The sequence below is a fragment of the Penicillium cinerascens genome (assembly GCF_028974065.1).
Source record: "Penicillium cinerascens strain IBT 15544 chromosome Unknown contig_16_segment0_segment0, whole genome shotgun sequence".
NCBI lineage: Eukaryota > Fungi > Ascomycota > Eurotiomycetes > Eurotiales > Aspergillaceae > Penicillium > Penicillium cinerascens.
In genome coordinates this window covers 2,900,782-2,918,439 of record NW_026695286.1, presented here as the reverse complement: position 1 = coordinate 2,918,439, position 17,658 = coordinate 2,900,782, and the positions used below count along the sequence as shown (strand labels likewise).

Below are 17,658 nucleotides of genomic sequence, written 5' to 3'. Positions count from 1 at the left end.
GGAGAACGGCGGAGCTCGTGCGTATCATGACAGTCATTGGTGGAGAATCTATATCCAAAGACATCGATATCAACCAGGATCAGGGCAAGGGTCGGCGCAACAAGGATTGCCGCAACAAGCACTCTGGTCATCACCCCCGCAATCGCTCTTCTTCGCAGTTGACGTCGGTGCAAAGATGCCCGAGTCGATGTGGGGATTGCTCGGGTTTCGTGCATTTCCCAGTATAAAGCATCGACTCCGCATTGAAATTGCATTTGTTATGTTCTGAGCCCGAGTCACCAGGCAGCTGTCCAGAATTTATTTAGCTCTTTGTACGGGACTGCTGTTAACTGCAAATGCAGCGGTCCTCAAAACCGGTTCGAAGGTCTGCATAGTCAAGGCCAACGGCCACCAAAAGGATGATGTCCCAAACATCCTCAAAGCCTTCCATGAATGCGGCAATGGGGGCACAATTGTTATTTCCCAAAGATCAGTCATACTGGATTGCATCTCGCCTCAATCCTGTCATCAACGTCGTAGTAATTGAGTTGCATGGCAAGTGGACTGTAAGTCACTCCAAGCCATCCGCGAGACCTGAAAACTAATCCCTCAAAGGTTCTCCGATGACTTGGATTACTGGCGAAACAACTCCTACCCAATTGCCTTCCAAAACCACCACGCCGGCTTCATCATCACCGGCCACAATATTAAAATTGACGGATACGGCACGGGTGGAATTGACGGTAATGGAAATGTGTGGTATACCGCAGAAAAAGGCAACACCCAGCCGGGACGCCCAATGCCCTTCGTTTTCTGGAATGTCTCCAATGTCAACGTGGACAACTTCTATATCAAGGATCCGCAGTTGTGGAGCTTGAACATTATGAACGGGACGAACATGCGATTCAACAACATTCACGCCAATACAACTGCGGTAGATGCGCCGTATGGCGAGAATTGGGTTCAGAATAGCGATGGATTTGGTAAGATTGTGAATGAACTATGGATTGATTTCAGCAAACTAATGAGGCTTGCAAGAGTTCTGTTTCATCCGTGTCCTGCTCGGAAGTACACCCGTGCTATAATATTGACATTGACAATGTGGTGCTGGATCCGGAGAATTCCACGACGGCAGGGACTGGATCCTGCCAGTATACGGCGAATGGTGGTGTGCATGGTCTCGATGGATGTTAATTGCGTCTCTGCTAGTCTTGAGCTTTAAATCGTTTAAAATTACACGACATCTGGAAATCGATGTCACCACATACACTCTTTGATTGTTCGACATGCGACATGTTTTGATATTGTTTTGATATTCCGGTTTCATCACATGGGTTGGTGGGCGAGATCATGCGAGACGATCAACAAGCATCCCACCCCCATCTTTAGTACTTAGCTTTCGGCCCTTTTTTTGAACCCATGTTTCTTCCCTCCCCGAATCTCCATCGAAATGTCCCTAAGTCCGAAACCAGACATATTCACCTATGCTGACTTTGACCTTCAAGCTCTGTGCCGTCAAGCGAGCGCGCTGCGACAGGGTGTTCCATGTGCTTGTGATCCAGATCAACGTCCGGCCTCAGGAAGTTTTAACTGGGCTATATTTATTTCATTTGAAGACCGGGTACGATGGGTCTTTCGATCCCCGCACGATAGAACATTTATGCCAATGGAAATGGGGAAAAAGCTGCTGGCAAGCGAGGCTGCCACATTGCGATACATCAGGGCCCATGGCGATATTCCAGTTCCAGAAGTATACGACTATTGGTAACGCACTCTCCTAGGCCGCACTGTTCTAGAACTAACCTATTATAGTGCTTCATCCGATAATGACATCGGGATTCCGTTCATTTTTATGAGTGAAGCGCCTGGCTGGCCACTGTCAAAAGTCTGGAAACCAGCCGGTTCTCTTCAACCTGGTCTAGACACCGTCGGCAAGGCCAAAATTCTCTCCCAACTGGGCTGTATTACCTGGAAGCTTTCGCAGTTGCGATTCGATAAAATTGGCTCACTCTTTGAAGAAGATGAGTCCTTCGATATCAAGGAATGTCTCTCACGTGGTCACATGTTACACGGACGATATTCGTTGGAAATTCCACGGGGACCTTTCACTTCGGAAGCAGAGTTTTATGACAGCCTTGTTTCTGCGTTATTGGAGCATGCAGAGATTCTGCAGTTATCACATCATTGCTTTGTGGCACCTGTTCCCTCACGGGACGACTATCAATCCAGGAAAGAATATGAGAGCGCTGTGAACCTATGGAATGACTTCGTGACCGTTGGACGCAAGACAGACTCGGCAGTCAACAGACTAGACTACATAATTGCAGGAGACGCTCTCCGCGACATTGTACGGAAACTTGAACTGCCAGCTATCAATTCGGGGACTTTTTCGTTGTACCACCCTGATCTGAGCGTCAATAACATATATGTTGATGATGATTACAATATTACCTGTCTCATCGACTGGGCATTCTCATCATTCATTCCTGAATCTATGCTGTTAGCGACGCCAGGTTTGCCACAATACCGCAACGAAATTAGTTCGGAGTTACATATATCCTTCATAGATGGCTTTATTGCTGCTATGCCTAGATCGATAGGAGAGAGGGAAATCCACAGATATCGCGAATCACTTGAGCGAGGTCAAGTCTCTTGGAGATTGAGTCGACTCCTCAACCTGGACTCAATTGATGATTACACTCTCTTTGCTACTGTCTGGCACTTTGCGCGTGGCCTTGAACAGGACCTGGGGCAATTCTTCTTACAACAGCGGCGTTCGCCTCCCTACATCGGGCTGTATAAAGAAGTTCAACAAGAGGATCAGCCACTTTCGAAAATTGAAAAGGATGAAAAAGATTACTTTCGAAACAAGGATCTCAGAAACACAATAGCCAAGAAGCTGACGCTCGTGTCAGAATGGAAAGCACAGTATACCGTCAATCATCAGCCGAGACTTCGGAAAGACATGTTTGTCGCTTCTCCCAAGTTATGGAAGTGGATCCAACGGTTTGTGCAGGACCGGGAAGACATGTCTTGATGAGTCTACCCTAGACATCAGGATCTCAGTAACGCGAGTCGGACTGGTCAGCCTGTGGATCGCATGTTTGAGGCCTTCGGCTCTGGGAACAATGCGCAGAGGAATGTCAATATGGAGGCGACGTTGAAATCATACAAAGCACGCATCTTTTCTAGAATGAGCCGATGGTTGACACAATATGGATGGAACATGGCTACGGTCAGCATGATCTCGCAGATAGCGTCATGCGAGCGTGTGTGTAGTATGCCTACACAGTGTTAAAACTCACCGAACTTATTTTGGTTGCGGTCGCCAGGTGCGTCTATCTAACCGCCACGGGTCAGCATGAAGCGCGCCCCTGACTCCGTTACTTAGGCTGCCGTATCTGGCGAAGCATGCCCCCAAAATTTTCATATACTTACGTCCATATTAGATAACTATTTCATCTTCCACTTCCTAATGGCAGCTTCGAGTCCGCTAAAACTAGACCTCGTCACCCCGGAGGATAGTTCCACCCTCATGGGCCTTTGGTTCGCGGCATTTTCAGACCCCGGTTCCAGACGCCTGTTTCCTAATACCCCCGGTGTGCGAAGGTGGCTGGAAGATGCCATCTACCTTGATTTACTTCGAAGACCATTCCAGCGCTATCTCAAAGTTGTTGACCCTGAATCGAAAGGCGCCAACGGCCAACCGCGAGTAGCCGCCTACGCAAAATGGGACTTGTCCACGCCCGAAGAACGTGGGCCACGCTATCCGCCGTGGCATGACGATATGCCCAGGGAGCTTTGCGAGGCTTTCGTGAGTAGAGGTGAGAACAATAGAAAGCGTGTCATGGGTAACCAAAAGCATATCTGTGCGTTTTCCCGTTCTATTTCTACGTCAAATAAGTTGAACTAACCCGTGCACGAGTTGAAGTTTTGGACATCGTCGCTACGCATCCAGATTATCAACGGCAAGGGGCTGCTTCTATGCTTGTCAAATGGGGATGTGATCTGGCCGACGCCGGAGGAGTTGACATGTACGTGAGCGCCAGTAAGGATGGTGCTTCCTTGTACGCAAAGTTTGATTTCATTGATCATAGTAATGCCGGACAAGGTACTACCTCGATGGTTCGGCGAGGGCGAGGGCGGCCTTGAATGTTGACCAATTGGCATTCTATAATTCTTAAGAGTATCACCTCGAACAATCAAACTGTCCAGGACATATGCGGTTTAATTCCACGAATTTCCGTCTTATGTGAATACAATATGCACTGAAATGCAGAAGTGAGAGAAAGCGTGTTCAATCCGTCCAGTACGGTACAGGGCTTAGCAACTGGGGAAATTCATCGACTATGCCAAATGTATCTTAGGATCTCTGGGTATGAGGGCTCGAGAAATAATCAAAGAATGTACATGGTAACTGATATCCGGAAGTACGGTATTCCTTTCCATGACCAAACATTTCTTGGGTCAACTGGTCGATCCTTTCAAGAGAGTAGGAACGTATTTCCACCCGAACCAGGCAACTCCCCCAACTGCTGCCCAGCTCAGGATTCCTTTCATGATCATGATGCTCTTGATAATGGAGAACGTTTTTTTCTCGTTCACTCTCGGATACTCCGTAATCGGCACATCCTTTTCCAAGAACTCACACAAAGGCCCCCAACCATCCTCCGCCTTGAACTCCAGATGCGAGCGTCCCCTCTTCTCCACAATCTCTCTCACCGACTTATTATACTGCTCATACATTGAAGTAGTAAATATATTCCTTCCCTCAAGCTTATAGTTCTCATCGCACCAGTCAAGAATGTGCATGTTAAGCCGATACCACAAGCGATCCGTCTTCCACAGCAACCCACAGCCATAAAACCAAGGAGTGAAGAAAAAGCCCAAGCTCTCGAAACAGCTCCTAGCCCAGGTCTCAGGATTGGGCCGACTACTGAGGACCACCTTTGCCTCGGGGAACATGTCCATCAGATCCGGGAGGAAGAATACAGCTGGCATGTCGCATACTGCGGCGTAACCATCCACAAGCCGGTGGATGAGCTTCTGCCGCCGATCGGTGTTTTTTTCACGAGCTGCATCAAGGAGAAGCTGTTGTCTGTCGGCATGAGGGATTATTTGTGCCATGTGCAAACACGGATCGAAGCCCAGTTGCTCTAGTGCTGCTTGGAGCGAGGATGTTGCCGTACGAGGGAGACCGGCTCCGATGACGCGGAGAGAAGGCTTCCTCGTCGGAGCTGTACGTGAGTCGGTAACGAAACGGACCATTTTGAAGGTCAATTGCTATTGGGGAATTTCTTGAATTGCGAGAGTCTCATAGTTAATGCTCGCCCTCTTTTAATCTGACGTCAGCGACGGAAACTTAGTTATTCATAATTAGCCGGGCAGATCAAGGGATAAGAGGGATCAAACAGAGATTAATTTAACACCAGTATTATTCTAAATTGCTGCTAACTTGGGTGGCTTCGAATAATGTAACTAACTGTAAATCGTTCACGGAGGACAAACCCACATGACGTCATTACTACCAGCTCCGGCCAAGCTTCAACTCAGTCGCTCTCGTTCCCGTAAACTTCTCTCCTAGCTTATTTCCTCTACATTTTGCAAAATGTCTGAATCCTTTGCTATCCTCCGCCGCCGTCGCTCCGACGAGCTCGCTAAACTCGCCGATGAGCACATGCAGCATGACCTCCAGGCCGATGACCGCGACAAGCTAAAGGCCGCTGCCACTAAGGTTTCCATGTGGACAACGGTTGGATCTGCAATCGGTATCTCACTCGGGCTGTATGCTGCAATTAGACTGCGCAGCACCCGCAAGGCATTCTTCGCTGCCGTCCGTGCGCAAGAGAAGCCAGTCAAGGTTGTCTTCTCTGACGGTCGTACCGGTAAGTTGATGCATCTAACACAAAAAGAGAAGCGGGTCTAATATGTGAACTAGAAGCGATTCCTGATCTGACGCCGCTGCTCAAGCCCACAACCCTGGGCGACTTTGCGACGTATTTCTTCGCTTCAGCCGGTGGTCTGTTTCTGGGTGGAGAGCTTGGTAAGATGTCCCATTGATCGTCATATGATGAAAATGACACTGACTCGGATTGTTCGAAAAGGCTTCCTTGCTGGATCAGCTAGCGCCGGTCGCAACATTACTTCCGATCCAGAAAGCCGGAAGAGAATCGAGACCGCTTTCAGGAGATTCCGAGCAGATGTGTTGCGGAAAGAAGCGGATGCTTTGGACAAGGGAGATAAGATGGAAGATATGATGTTCTAAAGGATCTGTAAACCAACGCTATCACTACAAAATGAAGAGGCCGCCAAAAAGGAAAATACGGATAAACATCAAATGCAAACTAAACGAGTCGTAATCTAGAAAGTCATGCTTTCCCCAATTGCTTCCATTAATACTACTGCCGTCTTCGAACCCGTTCTCACCGCTTCACTCAACTCGCTATCTTCCTGCATCGCGTTCTTGAAGCTCCTTGTCCACAGACGTCACCTTCTCAGACACATCCGACGGTCACTACACCCATGCAAACCAGGCACGCAGTCTCCTTCCGATTGCCCGGTCCCTGGTTCGGGGAAGATGCGATTACTGAAGAAGAGAACCCACATGGCCCCACATCCCACATGGAGAAGCTTAAGCTTTATAGTCGCAGCCATGACCGAGCCTCTACTTCGGCTTTTCCTGTTCAGAATTGAATTCTACACTCTCCATCATGTCTCAAGAAATAGCCCGTCCAGCCTTCGCCGACCGCAAACGTCCCCTCCTCTCCTATGGCATCGCCTTCCCCGCTGCCGCTGCCCGCCATGTTACCGAGACATTCGGCGCTTCGCGCGTTTACGTGATTTGCTCGGGATCACTGGCCCGTAACACGGACTCGCTTGACCGGTTGGCTTCCGCGCTGGAGCCTGAGAAGGTGGTCGGCCGCCGGGTTGGCATGCAGAGCCATACACTGTGGTCCGAGGTCTTAGAGATCGTTGAAGATGCTCGCAACGTGCAGGCTGATTTGCTGTTGACTCTGGGAGCGGGCAGTTTGACCGATGGAGCGAAGATCATTGCACTTGTATGAAATCTCTCATGTGCGTCACTCATTGGGCTGCACACTAACACTGCACAGGCTCTTGCAAACGACGTCCACACCCCAGATGAGCTCGAAACACTCGCCCAGGGACCTAAAAAGCGTGCGGAAGTCAAAGCTCCCACTGTCCCTATTATCTCAGTGCCGACGTCACTCTCCGCCGGCGAGTACTCCAACTTTGCAGGTGGCACCGAGGACCGCTCCCGCCGCAAGTATAGTTTCCAGGCGCCGTTGCGCGGGCCGGAGCTCATCATCCTTGACCCGGAACTGGCGGAGTCCACTCCAGATTCAATCTGGCTTAGCACGGGCGTGCGCGCTGTTGATCATTGTGTCGAGACGTTGTGCGCTATTGTCGGCACAACTCCAGAGTCGGATAAGCTTGCGCAAAATGCACTCGGTCTACTTGTCCCGGGATTATTGAACTGCAAGAAGAATCGCGCGGATCGAGACGCACACCTGCAGTGTCAATTGGGGTCAGTGGACGCGATGGCGGCTTGTACGAGTGGTTCAGTGGAGTTGGGAGCTAGTCATGGCATTGGGCATCAGGCATGTATCTCAGAGATTGATGGTTGGAGTTTAAGCTAATCAAATTCTATAGCTCGGCCCATTGGGCGTTGGACACGGTGAAACAAGCTGCATCCTCCTGCCGGCCGTGTGTAAGTACAACGCTAAGCACAATGCTAATCGCGATCGACAAGGGCGCGTTCGCGAGTTCCTAATCCACGACCCCGTCGTCTCAGAGGTTCTGCGCACTCGCAATGTCAATACTGAGACCGCAGACCTGGGCGATATCCTCGACGTCGTCATCCGCGAGATCGGTATGCCTCGGTCTCTGAGTGACGTCAAGGTGGGCCGCGACAAGCTCGACGCCTTGGCTGCGCACAGCCTGCACGACCGATGGTGCAAGACTAATCCCGTGCCACTTACGGAGAAGGAACAGGCACTGGAGATCCTGGAGATGGTAGTTTGAGATAGTTTAAGGCGTGAAGATCGGATAGTTAAAAGGAAAGCAGCGCGAATTGATAAGCAGCCCCACCCCCCACATACACGTATCCCAAGTATCCGCCGTCTGTTTTCCCTCTTGTACATTACACAGAATTAAGAAGAAACAGACAATGGCTGGTCAGAATATTCTTCTTTTCGGTGCAACGGGCCAAATTGGCTCGTTCATCTTAACCGCCATCCTCTCCGCGAGGACTCAATTCGGCCGAGTGGCCATCTTTACTTCCCCACGCACTGCCGAGACCAAAGCCGCGTACCTGGAAAAACTGAAAGAGCAGAATGTCGAAGTAATCATCGGTGACGTCGAAGATGAGAATGCTATCAAGGCTGCCTATGACGGTAAACACCCCGGATTGTATGTTCCCAATTGCAATTCAGATTACTAACCCCCACAGGCATTGACACCGTCATCTCAGCCCTGGGCCGCAATGCTCTCGCCCAGCAAATCCCGTTGATCCGTCTAGCTGCCAGTTCCAGCGTGAAATGGTTCCTGCCTTCGGAGTACGGCACTGACATTGCGTACGGCCCGGCTTCGGCCCATGAGAAGCCGCACCAGCAGAAGCTCAAGGTGCGAGCCGTGCTGGAGAAAGAGATCTCGCGCGCGGACCTGGACTACTCATACGTCGTGACGGGTCCGTTTGCGGAGATGTATCTCCATTTCACCCCTGGGATGGAAGAGGCTGGCGGATGGGATGTCAAGGCTCGGAAGGCTGTTTTGCTGGGAGAGACGGGGAAGGAGAGGGTTAGTTTGACGACGATGAAGGAGTGAGTATTTCCTTTTATTTTTCAAATTGTCTTGGGCGTATTGCTCGGCGAATGGATTGTCTAACGACGTACCGAATAGCGTGGGAACACTCGTTGTTGCAACACTTCTCCATTCCACCCCCGAGTCCCGCAACCGTCCTCTCTGCGTCAACTCCTTCACCACCAGCCCCGCTGAGATCCAGGCTGAATTCGAGCGCCAGACTACTGGAAAACCGTGGGATGATGTCTCCTGTACATCAGTCGAACGGTTGCGCGAGCTGGAGACTGCGGCTTGGGAGGCCGGGAACCCCGCTGCGACTGTGTTTACGCTGCGGCGGATCTGGACGGAGGGAGGCACCTTGTATAATCAACGGGCGAATGGGCTGATTGGTGAACCCAAGATGATGTCCCTGGGTGAAGTGGTTGCGAATGAGATCAAGCGGGTTTCTTCATTGTAGATACGCCGAGGAGTATAAATAGCCCTTAGGGAATTGAGTCCATAAACACTGAACTCGAAGTATTTTGGTGAATTTCGCCTACAGCCACAACAATCTTTTCTTATTCTCTAAGTCTTTGTACGGAAATCATAGAGGACGGGGGATAGAATTAACGAAACGTCTCAGGTCTTCACTAGCATCGGAATCATATGGACCAAGGGGAATGATAACAAAAAGGAAAATGGACAATGAGACCAGTAGGCAAGTAGCTATAGAACATTCTACTGGAAGAACTTGCGCACCCGCTCCTGGCTGTCCGGGCTGACGCCCGCCAGTATCTGCTCTCCGTTCAGGCCGGTGGCTGCCACCAACCGCTTGGCCGAGTCGGCGACCCGCACGGCGGTCTGTCCCTGCAGAGTGGCGGCCTCGAGGGCCTGCACGATGAAACCGAACACGCGGTCGGCCTTGCCGAAGACGACGGGGTTTTGTCTAGAGGTAGTTAGAATATAATTGAGCGGGAAAAGGAACAAATGGGAAAACATACTGGTCGATCAGCTGTGCAATGAAAGAGTATGCGTAAGGAGCCGCCTCCTCGTCGTAGGTGATGGGCAGAGTCTCGATCCAGTTAGCGACGATATCCTGAGCATTCTCAACCTTGGAGGGGTTGTAATGCAGGATCTTAGCGATACTGGCAGAGGCATTCTCGGTAGCAAAGACGTGCTCCTCGCTGCGGGACTGAGGGATCTGGGTGACCTGGAACAGGCTGGGGATGCTGGCAGCAACGAAGTCGCTCCATGCGGCACCCCCCTTCTGCGCGGCGACACCGACACCGTAAGCGGCGGCCTGACGGTTGGCGGCATTTTGATCCTGCAGACCGGCAGCCAGGGGCTGCATGATGTGGTCCTTGTAGGTCCATGACTGTTCGGCGCAGAACTCAAGCACATCGTCCATGATACACAGGGCCCATTGCCGCTGCGTCGGGTCCTGGCTTGTGATGAAGTTGTCGTAGAACTGGATCAACTGCTGCCAGGCGGGCAGGAAGGAAGTGCCCTGGTTCTTGAAGATGGTGTGGAAGGCCTTATTCATGTCGCTGAGCAAGTTCTGGTCATCCTCCACTGCGTATTCGTAGTCGAGGTTCTCCTCGTCGCCCTCCTCCAGCTCGGCCTGCTCCTCCAATCGCTGCTTCACACGCATCTGGTAGTCCTCCAGAGTCGATTTCGCCGAGTCGATGAAGGCCTGCATGTGCTGCGGGGTGAGGCTGTTGCGGCCGACAACCTCGACGGACTCGTAGAAGCATTGGTACATCTCGGCCAGGGTATCCACGGTGGGCTCGGCGCTCAGAACCTCGATGATCTTCTCCGCAACCTTATTCCACATCTCGGCAAAGCCGGGTGACTGGTCACCGTGGGCCTTCTTATAGGAATTCAGCAGCTGCGGGATCAACTTAGCAGCAGACACGCGGACGGGGTCGTGGAAGAAGAATGCAAGACCAGGGACGGCAATCTTCTCCATGGTCTCCAAAACGTAAGGCTCAAAGGCAGCCTCGAGGATCTGAGCGTAGATGGTGATCAACTCAATGGCGGTGTTCTTGTCTTCCAGGGCGCTGGTCTTGATACCAATGACCTTGCCCTTGAGCGGGACCAATTCCCAGCCCTCATCCTGCTCAACCTGCTCAATCTGGTCCTCATCATCCAGAAGCTGGATGTCGGCCTTGGCGGCGGCCACGGTCAGCAGAGGCGGCATGACACCGGGCAAGTACGGCACGAAATCACGACCGAGAACACGGCACATACGGCCCCAGCAGTGAAGAAGGTACTGCGACTGAGGGTCGTCCGCATCGGTGATGTTCTGTTGGATGTTGCCCAGGATTTGGACGAGGTTAAGGGCATCCTGGCCCATCTTCTCCTTGCCAACAGCCAAGGCGATCAAGGTGGCACATTCCATAGCCTTGGCACGCAGCAGACGGTACTCCTTACCCTGCTCCTCCTTCAGGACATTGATCAGCAGCGGCATAAGAGTGTCGTAGTACTGTCCGAAAGCGGTCTCAGCGGAATCAGCGATGGTAGCAATGGTAGAGAGGGCCTGTTCCTGCAGATAGCGCTTAGGGCTGCGCAAAAGGTCCAGAAGGCGGCTCAGCAGATCGCCGAGATAAGGCTCGAGGATACTGCGTTCAGCCTCCTCGCAGAAGTTGACCAAAGCGGCGGCGGCATGGGACTGCACACGGGGCTCGTTGTTGCTCAGAACAGGAATGATGTTGTTCAGCACAATGGCGTGGTATTTCTCCTGCATGGTGCCAGCGAAATCGGTACTCATCTGACCGAGAGCATTGCAACCGGCATAGCGCACACGGGGGTGAGCGTCCGTGAGAGCGGGAACAACCAGTGCAAGAACCTGGTCGAGCTCACCCACCATCAGGTCACGGCAGCCCTCCGAGATGGCGGAGATAGCCATCAACGCGGCGTGACGATCGCGCCAGGCAGTCGAAGACATCATGCGGGGAATCCAGGAGAAAGCGGGCTGAAGAATGGCTTGGCCGCCCAACTTGTTGGCTAGACGGTCCATACATTGTTCACCGGCGATGTGGTTGAGATCACTCTCCTCGGGCTCGAGCTAAGACTAGTCAGCAACATATTCATCTCGAACCAGATTAACAAGAACTCACATCCTCAGAGGCATTCCATTCATCAGCATCATCGTCATCAGCACCGACGTCAGTCATCAGGCTGAGACACTGTGTGACCATCTCCTGGGCAAAGTTGGCCTCCTTCTTGCACATGTTAGGCGCATAGTCTGCAAAGGTGGCCATCAATTCCAAAGCGTTCTGGCGGACCTGGTCGCTAAGCTCCTTGTCGGCGATAACGCTGATACTGAACTTGACCAAGTCATTGAACGAACTCTTGAACATCTTCGGGCTGATTTCTGCGAGCTCAATAAGAGCAAGGAAGGCCGAGGATAGCTCTTCGCTCTCGCTAGAGTCCTTGAGGGGAGGAAGGATGTTAAGAAGGAACGGCACGAGGGAGAAGAACTTCTGCTGAGACTTCTTGGGGATGGAGCGGAACATAGAGGCGAAGGCTTCCATAGCGGCGATTCGCACCTAGAAGAAGTCAGCAAGAATGAACCGCCTCAATAGACATTGAGATCCAGATCCAACGTACGGCAATGTTCTCATCTTCGAAGCCTTTGGTGAATACACCGAGGACAGCATCCTCGTGCTGCTTCTCAATAACGCCGGGGGTGGTAGTAAAGACACGGAAAGCAGTCTCCCGCAGACCAGACTCAGGCGACTGGCTGGCTTGGAAGAGAATCCCGAGGAGCTCTGGCCATTGATCGCCTAAAAACCGAACCATCAGCACCAATTCCGGTATTTGTTTCGAGGTGGCATACCGTTGTCAGTATATTGCCGGGCGACTTCTGCTACTGCATCGCCGATCTTCTTGCGCACATCGGTAACCGACTCGGTAGTGAGGCAAGTCACCAGCTTCTCGCGAATAGCCACGCGCTGCTCGTTAGGCAAGGTCAAGAAAACCTCTTTGGCCTCTCCGGTAGCGGGATCCTTGCGGGTCTTGGTTGCGATTCTCCGGAAAAGGACCGCAGCGAATGCACGCGTCTGTTTGTAATGAAGCAGTCTCAGTATAGATTCTTTGACGGCGGGGGTTTCTTCGAAGGCAGGTAGGTCCCTGGGTGCATATAACGCGGGCACCACTCTTCAGCCCCTAGGGTCAGATAGCACTCACTAATGTGTCTTCGGAACCACCGATCTGCTCCGCCAGGCCCATCAAGAGCACATCGGGCTTGTTCTGCACCCATTCATTGTTCAGTTGATCCTCGGCCTGTGAACGAACGGCGTTGTCGGGGGTCCCAAGGGCGCCCAACAGCTGCGACAGCTGTGCGTGGACCTCGGGTGGCAGCACGGACATGGTGGATGTCTTTTCCCCAAGATCCAACTATCAAAAAGAACCCAGTTTCTTCGAACCCGGGTGGTAGGATGACTTGGTGGGGTTGGAGGGGTGGTAGGAAGGGAGGAGTTTTGTTTTTGGTGGGGCGGGGAGAAAGGGAAAAAAAGATTGATGATTAGGGGAATTGATAAAACGATAGCGCCCACTGGGATCAGCACTTTGCCCCGGGTTTTCTGTCGAATATGCTACTCAAGGCAAGAAATCGCCCCAAATGTACTAGTTATGTCTCAATGATAGATTGTTGGTTTCAAAATGGCGAATTTAGCTACTCCGGGCTGTGGTCAGCCAGCCACACAGACACTTTAAAGGCTGGAGGGTCGAGTATGTACTTTGAGGCATTGTCTTCTGCGTACCCAGGTTTCACAACAGCTGGAAAAAAAAAGTATTTGCATTGAAGGCTAAACTAAAGCCGCAACTGATCTTTACTAGAACAGCGGTATCTGAAAGCGACGCAGAATATGGATAATTAGAAAGGGGTATGCACTCTTCAAAGATCACAAGAGGCCAAAATGAGCAAATGAGGGGAAGCTATGTCTATCGCGATTTTTATGTTTAACGACCGCTGGGCCGGCTGAGAATGAACACACCCGCAATGACGGCAGCGAGGGTGACAATCGCTCCAGGAAGAAGCAGGTCGTTGGGTACTCCGTTGATGAATTGCTCCTCGGGCGAGTGCGAGGGGAAGGCCCGAGCCTTGCTCAGAAGAGGCTCTTCGGGGACTTGCTCTGGGATAGGGCTGCTGTGCTCCTCGATGATAGGGGTGGCAGGGGTGGCCGGTTTGGCAGGCTGCGGGTCAAGGGTGGCGGGAATGGGCGGCTGAGTAGGGTCGTGGACAAAGAGATCCACCTTATCACGATGAGTCCGGCGGGCAAGATGAATAGCATCGACCATGTCCTGGTCGGTGGTGATGGAAACTGTGTCGCCCTCGTTGTCCATGTAGCTGAGAGCGTATCCGGTGTTGCTGAGACGGCCCTCCTCAACCACGGCTTCACCACCAACAGCCTCAAGCTCTGCACCCAGCTTGGCAGTCACCTGCGCGACCAGATCGGTAACACCCGAGGCAGTCAACACATTCACACGGTGCACACGGCCACTGGGAGCCTTGAACTTGAAGGGGAATGGAGCGTCCTCAGCTTGGTGCTGGTGGTGCTGCGAGGCAACCTCGGAGTGCTCTTCGCCATTGTGAGACGCAGAGTCATTAGGAAGAACACTGTTATCGTAGCCTGACCGTAACATATCGGGGCTCATGACGGAGCGATGGGGCGTATGCGGCTGCTGGCTCTGGCCGCCAGAAACCATCGAGTCAGACTCGTTGTCCATGGAGAGCCAGAACTTGTTCCAGGCGGGCCCTTCATCATCGTGGGTCTGCATGGTATTGATTTGCTCCAGAGTGGCATAGGTGAGCTTTAGCACATCCACCATGCCAACAATTTCGCCGCCCTCATTCATGACGGGCAGGTTGAGGTAGTGGCCATCTGATAACAAGTTAGCAATTGTAATTGAGACGGTAAGAGAAATGGCATGAGAAGAACGTACCATGCATCTTGCGGAGAGCAGCTTGAATGCTCATGTCGGACGGGGCAAAATCGGGGTGAGGAGTCATAACGCGGACAACGCTGCAAGTTCCCGGGTCAAGACCGGGGGCAATAACACGCAGGACAATGTCCTTGCTGGTGAAGATACCGGTGATAGAGCCCTGGTCCTGCACAAGCAGGGCAGTGGTGTGGTGCTCCTTCATCATGGCCGCAGCCTCCTTGACGGAGGTCCGCACAGAGACGGTGACAGGCGGCATACCGTCGAGAACGGTCTCAAGGGTAGGTCCGGACATCTTAGATCGCAGTGCCTCCACGTACTGGATGACCTGCTGGGGCTGGCTCGAGCCAAGTTCCGTCTGGACGCCCTCCAGAGCGTCGTAAAGCTTTCGGGAGGAGCTGTAGGCACGTTCCAACTTCTCCATGGCATCGTAGAAGCACTTGGTGATATCCAAAACACCCGAAATGTCCTGGTTTTCGTCCATAACCGGAAGGTGTCTGAATCCTTTCCGAACCATCAGGTCGAGCGCATCGGTAGCGCTGGTATCGGTTCGCGCACAAAGAGGGTTCTTGGTCATGATCTCGTTGACCGAAACCTCGCGTGCTTTCAAGCCCAGGCCGACCACGCGGAATGCCAGATCCTTTGCGGTGAAGATACCGGCGATTCGGTCATCATCATCGGTAACCAAAACACAGTCCTCCCGTTTGGCGGCCATCAGCTGTGCTGCTTCCGCGATGCTCATGGACGGCTTAATCTGAAGAGCTTGGCTGGGTTTCAGGGCAAGGACGGTACCTGGAGGGGCCTTGCGGGAGCCTCTCGCCTTATTCGGGTTATGCCTCTTTTTGTTGAGGTCGGCCTCCATCTTGCGGCGGATAGCCTGTAAAAACCCCCGATGTGTTAGCCGGCAAGCCGCGAAGGTAGCTCCATTTTTAAACCGAGATATACTGGGCTAGCTCGTGGCGTCACGCACCTCATCACGCTTCGACTGGTTCTGTCTCTGTCTGCTGCTGGCGGCGCTCATGGTGCCGCTTCCGACGTCGCTAGACGGGGTATGGGTAGAGTTGTGGGTAAGGGAAGATTCTGGACGGTCCGAACGGGGGGGTCGGGGGATGTGAGAAGTGCCGGGGGATTCAAAGTCGGGCAGTCCTCGTCGCCCGATAGTCTTATTGGGTGTTCCCCTAAAAGTACCTGTATGCGACATAATACGACGGAGAATGTCTCAACAAAGTGGAGAGAGGAAGGAGGGAAGGGAGGAGAGCAAACAAGAGGAATGAGACCAGGTATGGGAGAAATGAAAAAAAAGCAAGGGTGTTCACGACCGGCCTAAGGAAGGAAAAGGGTAGTCGGTGGACGATCCGAACAGGGGTGTTTCTTTTGTCGTTCCGGATGAGCGTAAACACGCGATTAGGTAATTCAATGATTCGCGGTTCAATCCGGGCGCTTGTCTCATTTGGGACGGACATGACCCGTGACTTTCCACGTGACTGGAGTCGTCATTGCAGCCTGAATGAACAGGCGCCGAGGCATCCAGAAAAGTCCCGTGGGTCTCGCTTAAGGGCTTAGGGCTTCCCACAACACAACGACCCCCATCCATTCCCGAAGAGTCTTTGAGTGAGCGAGCTTCGACAACCCACCCCCGACAAATCACCCGTACGTTACCCTCCCCCTCTTGTCCTCTGACACACTCGATCGGATCTCTGACCTTCTACAGAACAAACCGTCAAAATGGTCAAGAAGCGGGCATCCAAGTAAGATCGTTTCCTCCCATAAATTCGCGACACAGTCTCCCATTCGACATGATCTCCGCAATGACGCCGACGGAAGCGACACACGCACATACGCCATACGAAAAAAGAATTGACACGACCACCCGAAGCGCATTGCGGAACATGAGAGAATGGGAACTGGAATTTGAATCTTGAATATGGAACGTGAGACTGATTAATTATTTAGCGGTCGCAACAAGAACGGCCGCGGCCACGTCAAGCCCGTGCGCTGCTCCAACTGCGCCCGTTGCACTCCTAAGGACAAGGCTATCAAGCGGTTCACCATCCGCAACATGGTTGAGTCTGCTGCCATCCGTACGTGATCCATGACACCCACCCACAAATCAACACCAGAAAAGAGGAGGATCCGTGGAAGTACGACAGGACAAATCCTACGCACTGAAACGGAACGAAGATGATGGGATACTCGAAACACGTCAACGAGTCTCCAAGAACAGCTGAACTAACGTGTCTCCACCTACAGGTGATATCTCCGATGCCTCCGTCTTCGCCGAGTACGCCGTCCCCAAGATGTACCTGAAGCTTCAGTACTGCGTCTCCTGCGCCATTCACGGCAAGATTGTCCGGTACGCTCCCATCGCTCAATATACACAATCCTCGATTCCCAGACATACTAATTTCATCTCCAGTGTCCGCTCCCGCGAGGGCCGCCGCAACCGCGCTCCCCCTCCCCGTATCCGCTACAACAAGGACGGCAAGAAGCTGACCCCCCCCTCAGGCTGGCAAGGCCAACTAAGGGAGTGGAACGGTCGTTACGGACAAAATAAAATGGAACTAGTCTGAAATGAATTCTTTTATTTTGTTTACCTTTCCTCGGTGTTCTTGCTTGACGGATCAATGACGCGGGTCAGCCGACAATGACCTTGCGATGAACGAAAACGGGCCCCGGTTGTTCGAAGGCATTTGATTTGGATGCATGAAAATGATGGGCGTCCAGGAGATTTCCTTGTTCTATCCGTCTTTTTGATGTTCCATCTTCGAAGCGCCTTGTGCCTTACTGTGTATTTGAGTCAATTGTCGGTGGCTTATGCATGACTGAGAGAGGTCCGTCCTGCGGACTAGAAAAATACCACAAAATTCTTCAAAATGTTGTTTACGTGGTTTCAATCACCGTAGATTGCACATGTACGTCATATTGGGACTGGTT

At 52.2% G+C, this 17,658-nt stretch overlaps 9 protein-coding genes across 9 annotated transcripts; 6 read left to right on the top strand and 3 right to left on the bottom strand.

Annotated features, from left to right (window-relative positions):
- Nucleotides 1-401: 401 nt before the first annotated feature.
- N7498_001094 (putative extracellular exo-polygalacturonase) lies at nt 402-3,016 on the top strand (the record flags this gene model as incomplete). Its single annotated transcript, XM_058448157.1, has 4 exons — nt 402-538; nt 595-1,147; nt 1,376-1,743; nt 1,792-3,016. The coding sequence occupies 4 exons, from the start codon at nt 402-404 to the stop codon at nt 3,014-3,016; spliced, it is 2,283 nt and encodes a 760-aa protein (XP_058313568.1).
- A 438-nt stretch (nt 3,017-3,454) lies between these two features.
- N7498_001093 (acetyltransferase) lies at nt 3,455-4,131 on the top strand (the record flags this gene model as incomplete). The annotated part of the gene is made up of 2 exons (XM_058448156.1): nt 3,455-3,848; nt 3,884-4,131. The coding sequence occupies 2 exons, from the start codon at nt 3,455-3,457 to the stop codon at nt 4,129-4,131; spliced, it is 642 nt and encodes a 213-aa protein (XP_058313567.1).
- A 315-nt stretch (nt 4,132-4,446) lies between these two features.
- Nucleotides 4,447-5,247, bottom strand: N7498_001092 (sulfotransferase family protein; the record flags this gene model as incomplete). Its single annotated transcript, XM_058448155.1, has 1 exon — nt 4,447-5,247. The coding sequence occupies one exon, from the start codon at nt 5,245-5,247 to the stop codon at nt 4,447-4,449; it is 801 nt and encodes a 266-aa protein (XP_058313566.1).
- Nucleotides 5,248-5,587: 340 nt separating this feature from the next.
- Nucleotides 5,588-6,244, top strand: N7498_001091 (uncharacterized protein; the record flags this gene model as incomplete). The annotated part of the gene is made up of 3 exons (XM_058448154.1): nt 5,588-5,864; nt 5,918-6,022; nt 6,084-6,244. The coding sequence occupies 3 exons, from the start codon at nt 5,588-5,590 to the stop codon at nt 6,242-6,244; spliced, it is 543 nt and encodes a 180-aa protein (XP_058313565.1).
- Nucleotides 6,245-6,689: 445 nt separating this feature from the next.
- On the top strand, nt 6,690-8,022 carry N7498_001090 (iron-containing alcohol dehydrogenase; the record flags this gene model as incomplete). The annotated part of the gene is made up of 3 exons (XM_058448153.1): nt 6,690-7,037; nt 7,092-7,548; nt 7,751-8,022. The coding sequence occupies 3 exons, from the start codon at nt 6,690-6,692 to the stop codon at nt 8,020-8,022; spliced, it is 1,077 nt and encodes a 358-aa protein (XP_058313564.1).
- A 145-nt stretch (nt 8,023-8,167) lies between these two features.
- Nucleotides 8,168-9,256, top strand: N7498_001089 (uncharacterized protein; the record flags this gene model as incomplete). The annotated part of the gene is made up of 3 exons (XM_058448152.1): nt 8,168-8,393; nt 8,450-8,819; nt 8,899-9,256. 3 exons carry the CDS (start codon nt 8,168-8,170, stop codon nt 9,254-9,256), a joined length of 954 nt encoding a protein of 317 aa, XP_058313563.1.
- A 260-nt stretch (nt 9,257-9,516) lies between these two features.
- Nucleotides 9,517-13,152, bottom strand: N7498_001088 (nuclear import receptor PSE1; the record flags this gene model as incomplete). The annotated part of the gene is made up of 6 exons (XM_058448151.1): nt 9,517-9,724; nt 9,780-11,845; nt 11,898-12,329; nt 12,391-12,566; nt 12,620-12,842; nt 12,970-13,152. 6 exons carry the CDS (start codon nt 13,150-13,152, stop codon nt 9,517-9,519), a joined length of 3,288 nt encoding a protein of 1,095 aa, XP_058313562.1.
- A 591-nt stretch (nt 13,153-13,743) lies between these two features.
- On the bottom strand, nt 13,744-15,925 carry N7498_001087 (CBS and PB1 domain protein; the record flags this gene model as incomplete). The annotated part of the gene is made up of 3 exons (XM_058448150.1): nt 13,744-14,666; nt 14,728-15,601; nt 15,695-15,925. The coding sequence occupies 3 exons, from the start codon at nt 15,923-15,925 to the stop codon at nt 13,744-13,746; spliced, it is 2,028 nt and encodes a 675-aa protein (XP_058313561.1).
- Nucleotides 15,926-16,110: 185 nt separating this feature from the next.
- N7498_001086 (40S ribosomal eS26 domain-containing protein) lies at nt 16,111-17,294 on the top strand (the record flags this gene model as incomplete). Its single annotated transcript, XM_058448149.1, has 6 exons — nt 16,111-16,132; nt 16,240-16,374; nt 16,436-16,472; nt 16,678-16,805; nt 16,975-17,077; nt 17,141-17,294. The coding sequence occupies 6 exons, from the start codon at nt 16,111-16,113 to the stop codon at nt 17,292-17,294; spliced, it is 579 nt and encodes a 192-aa protein (XP_058313560.1).
- Between the last annotated feature and the right edge of the window lie 364 nt (nt 17,295-17,658).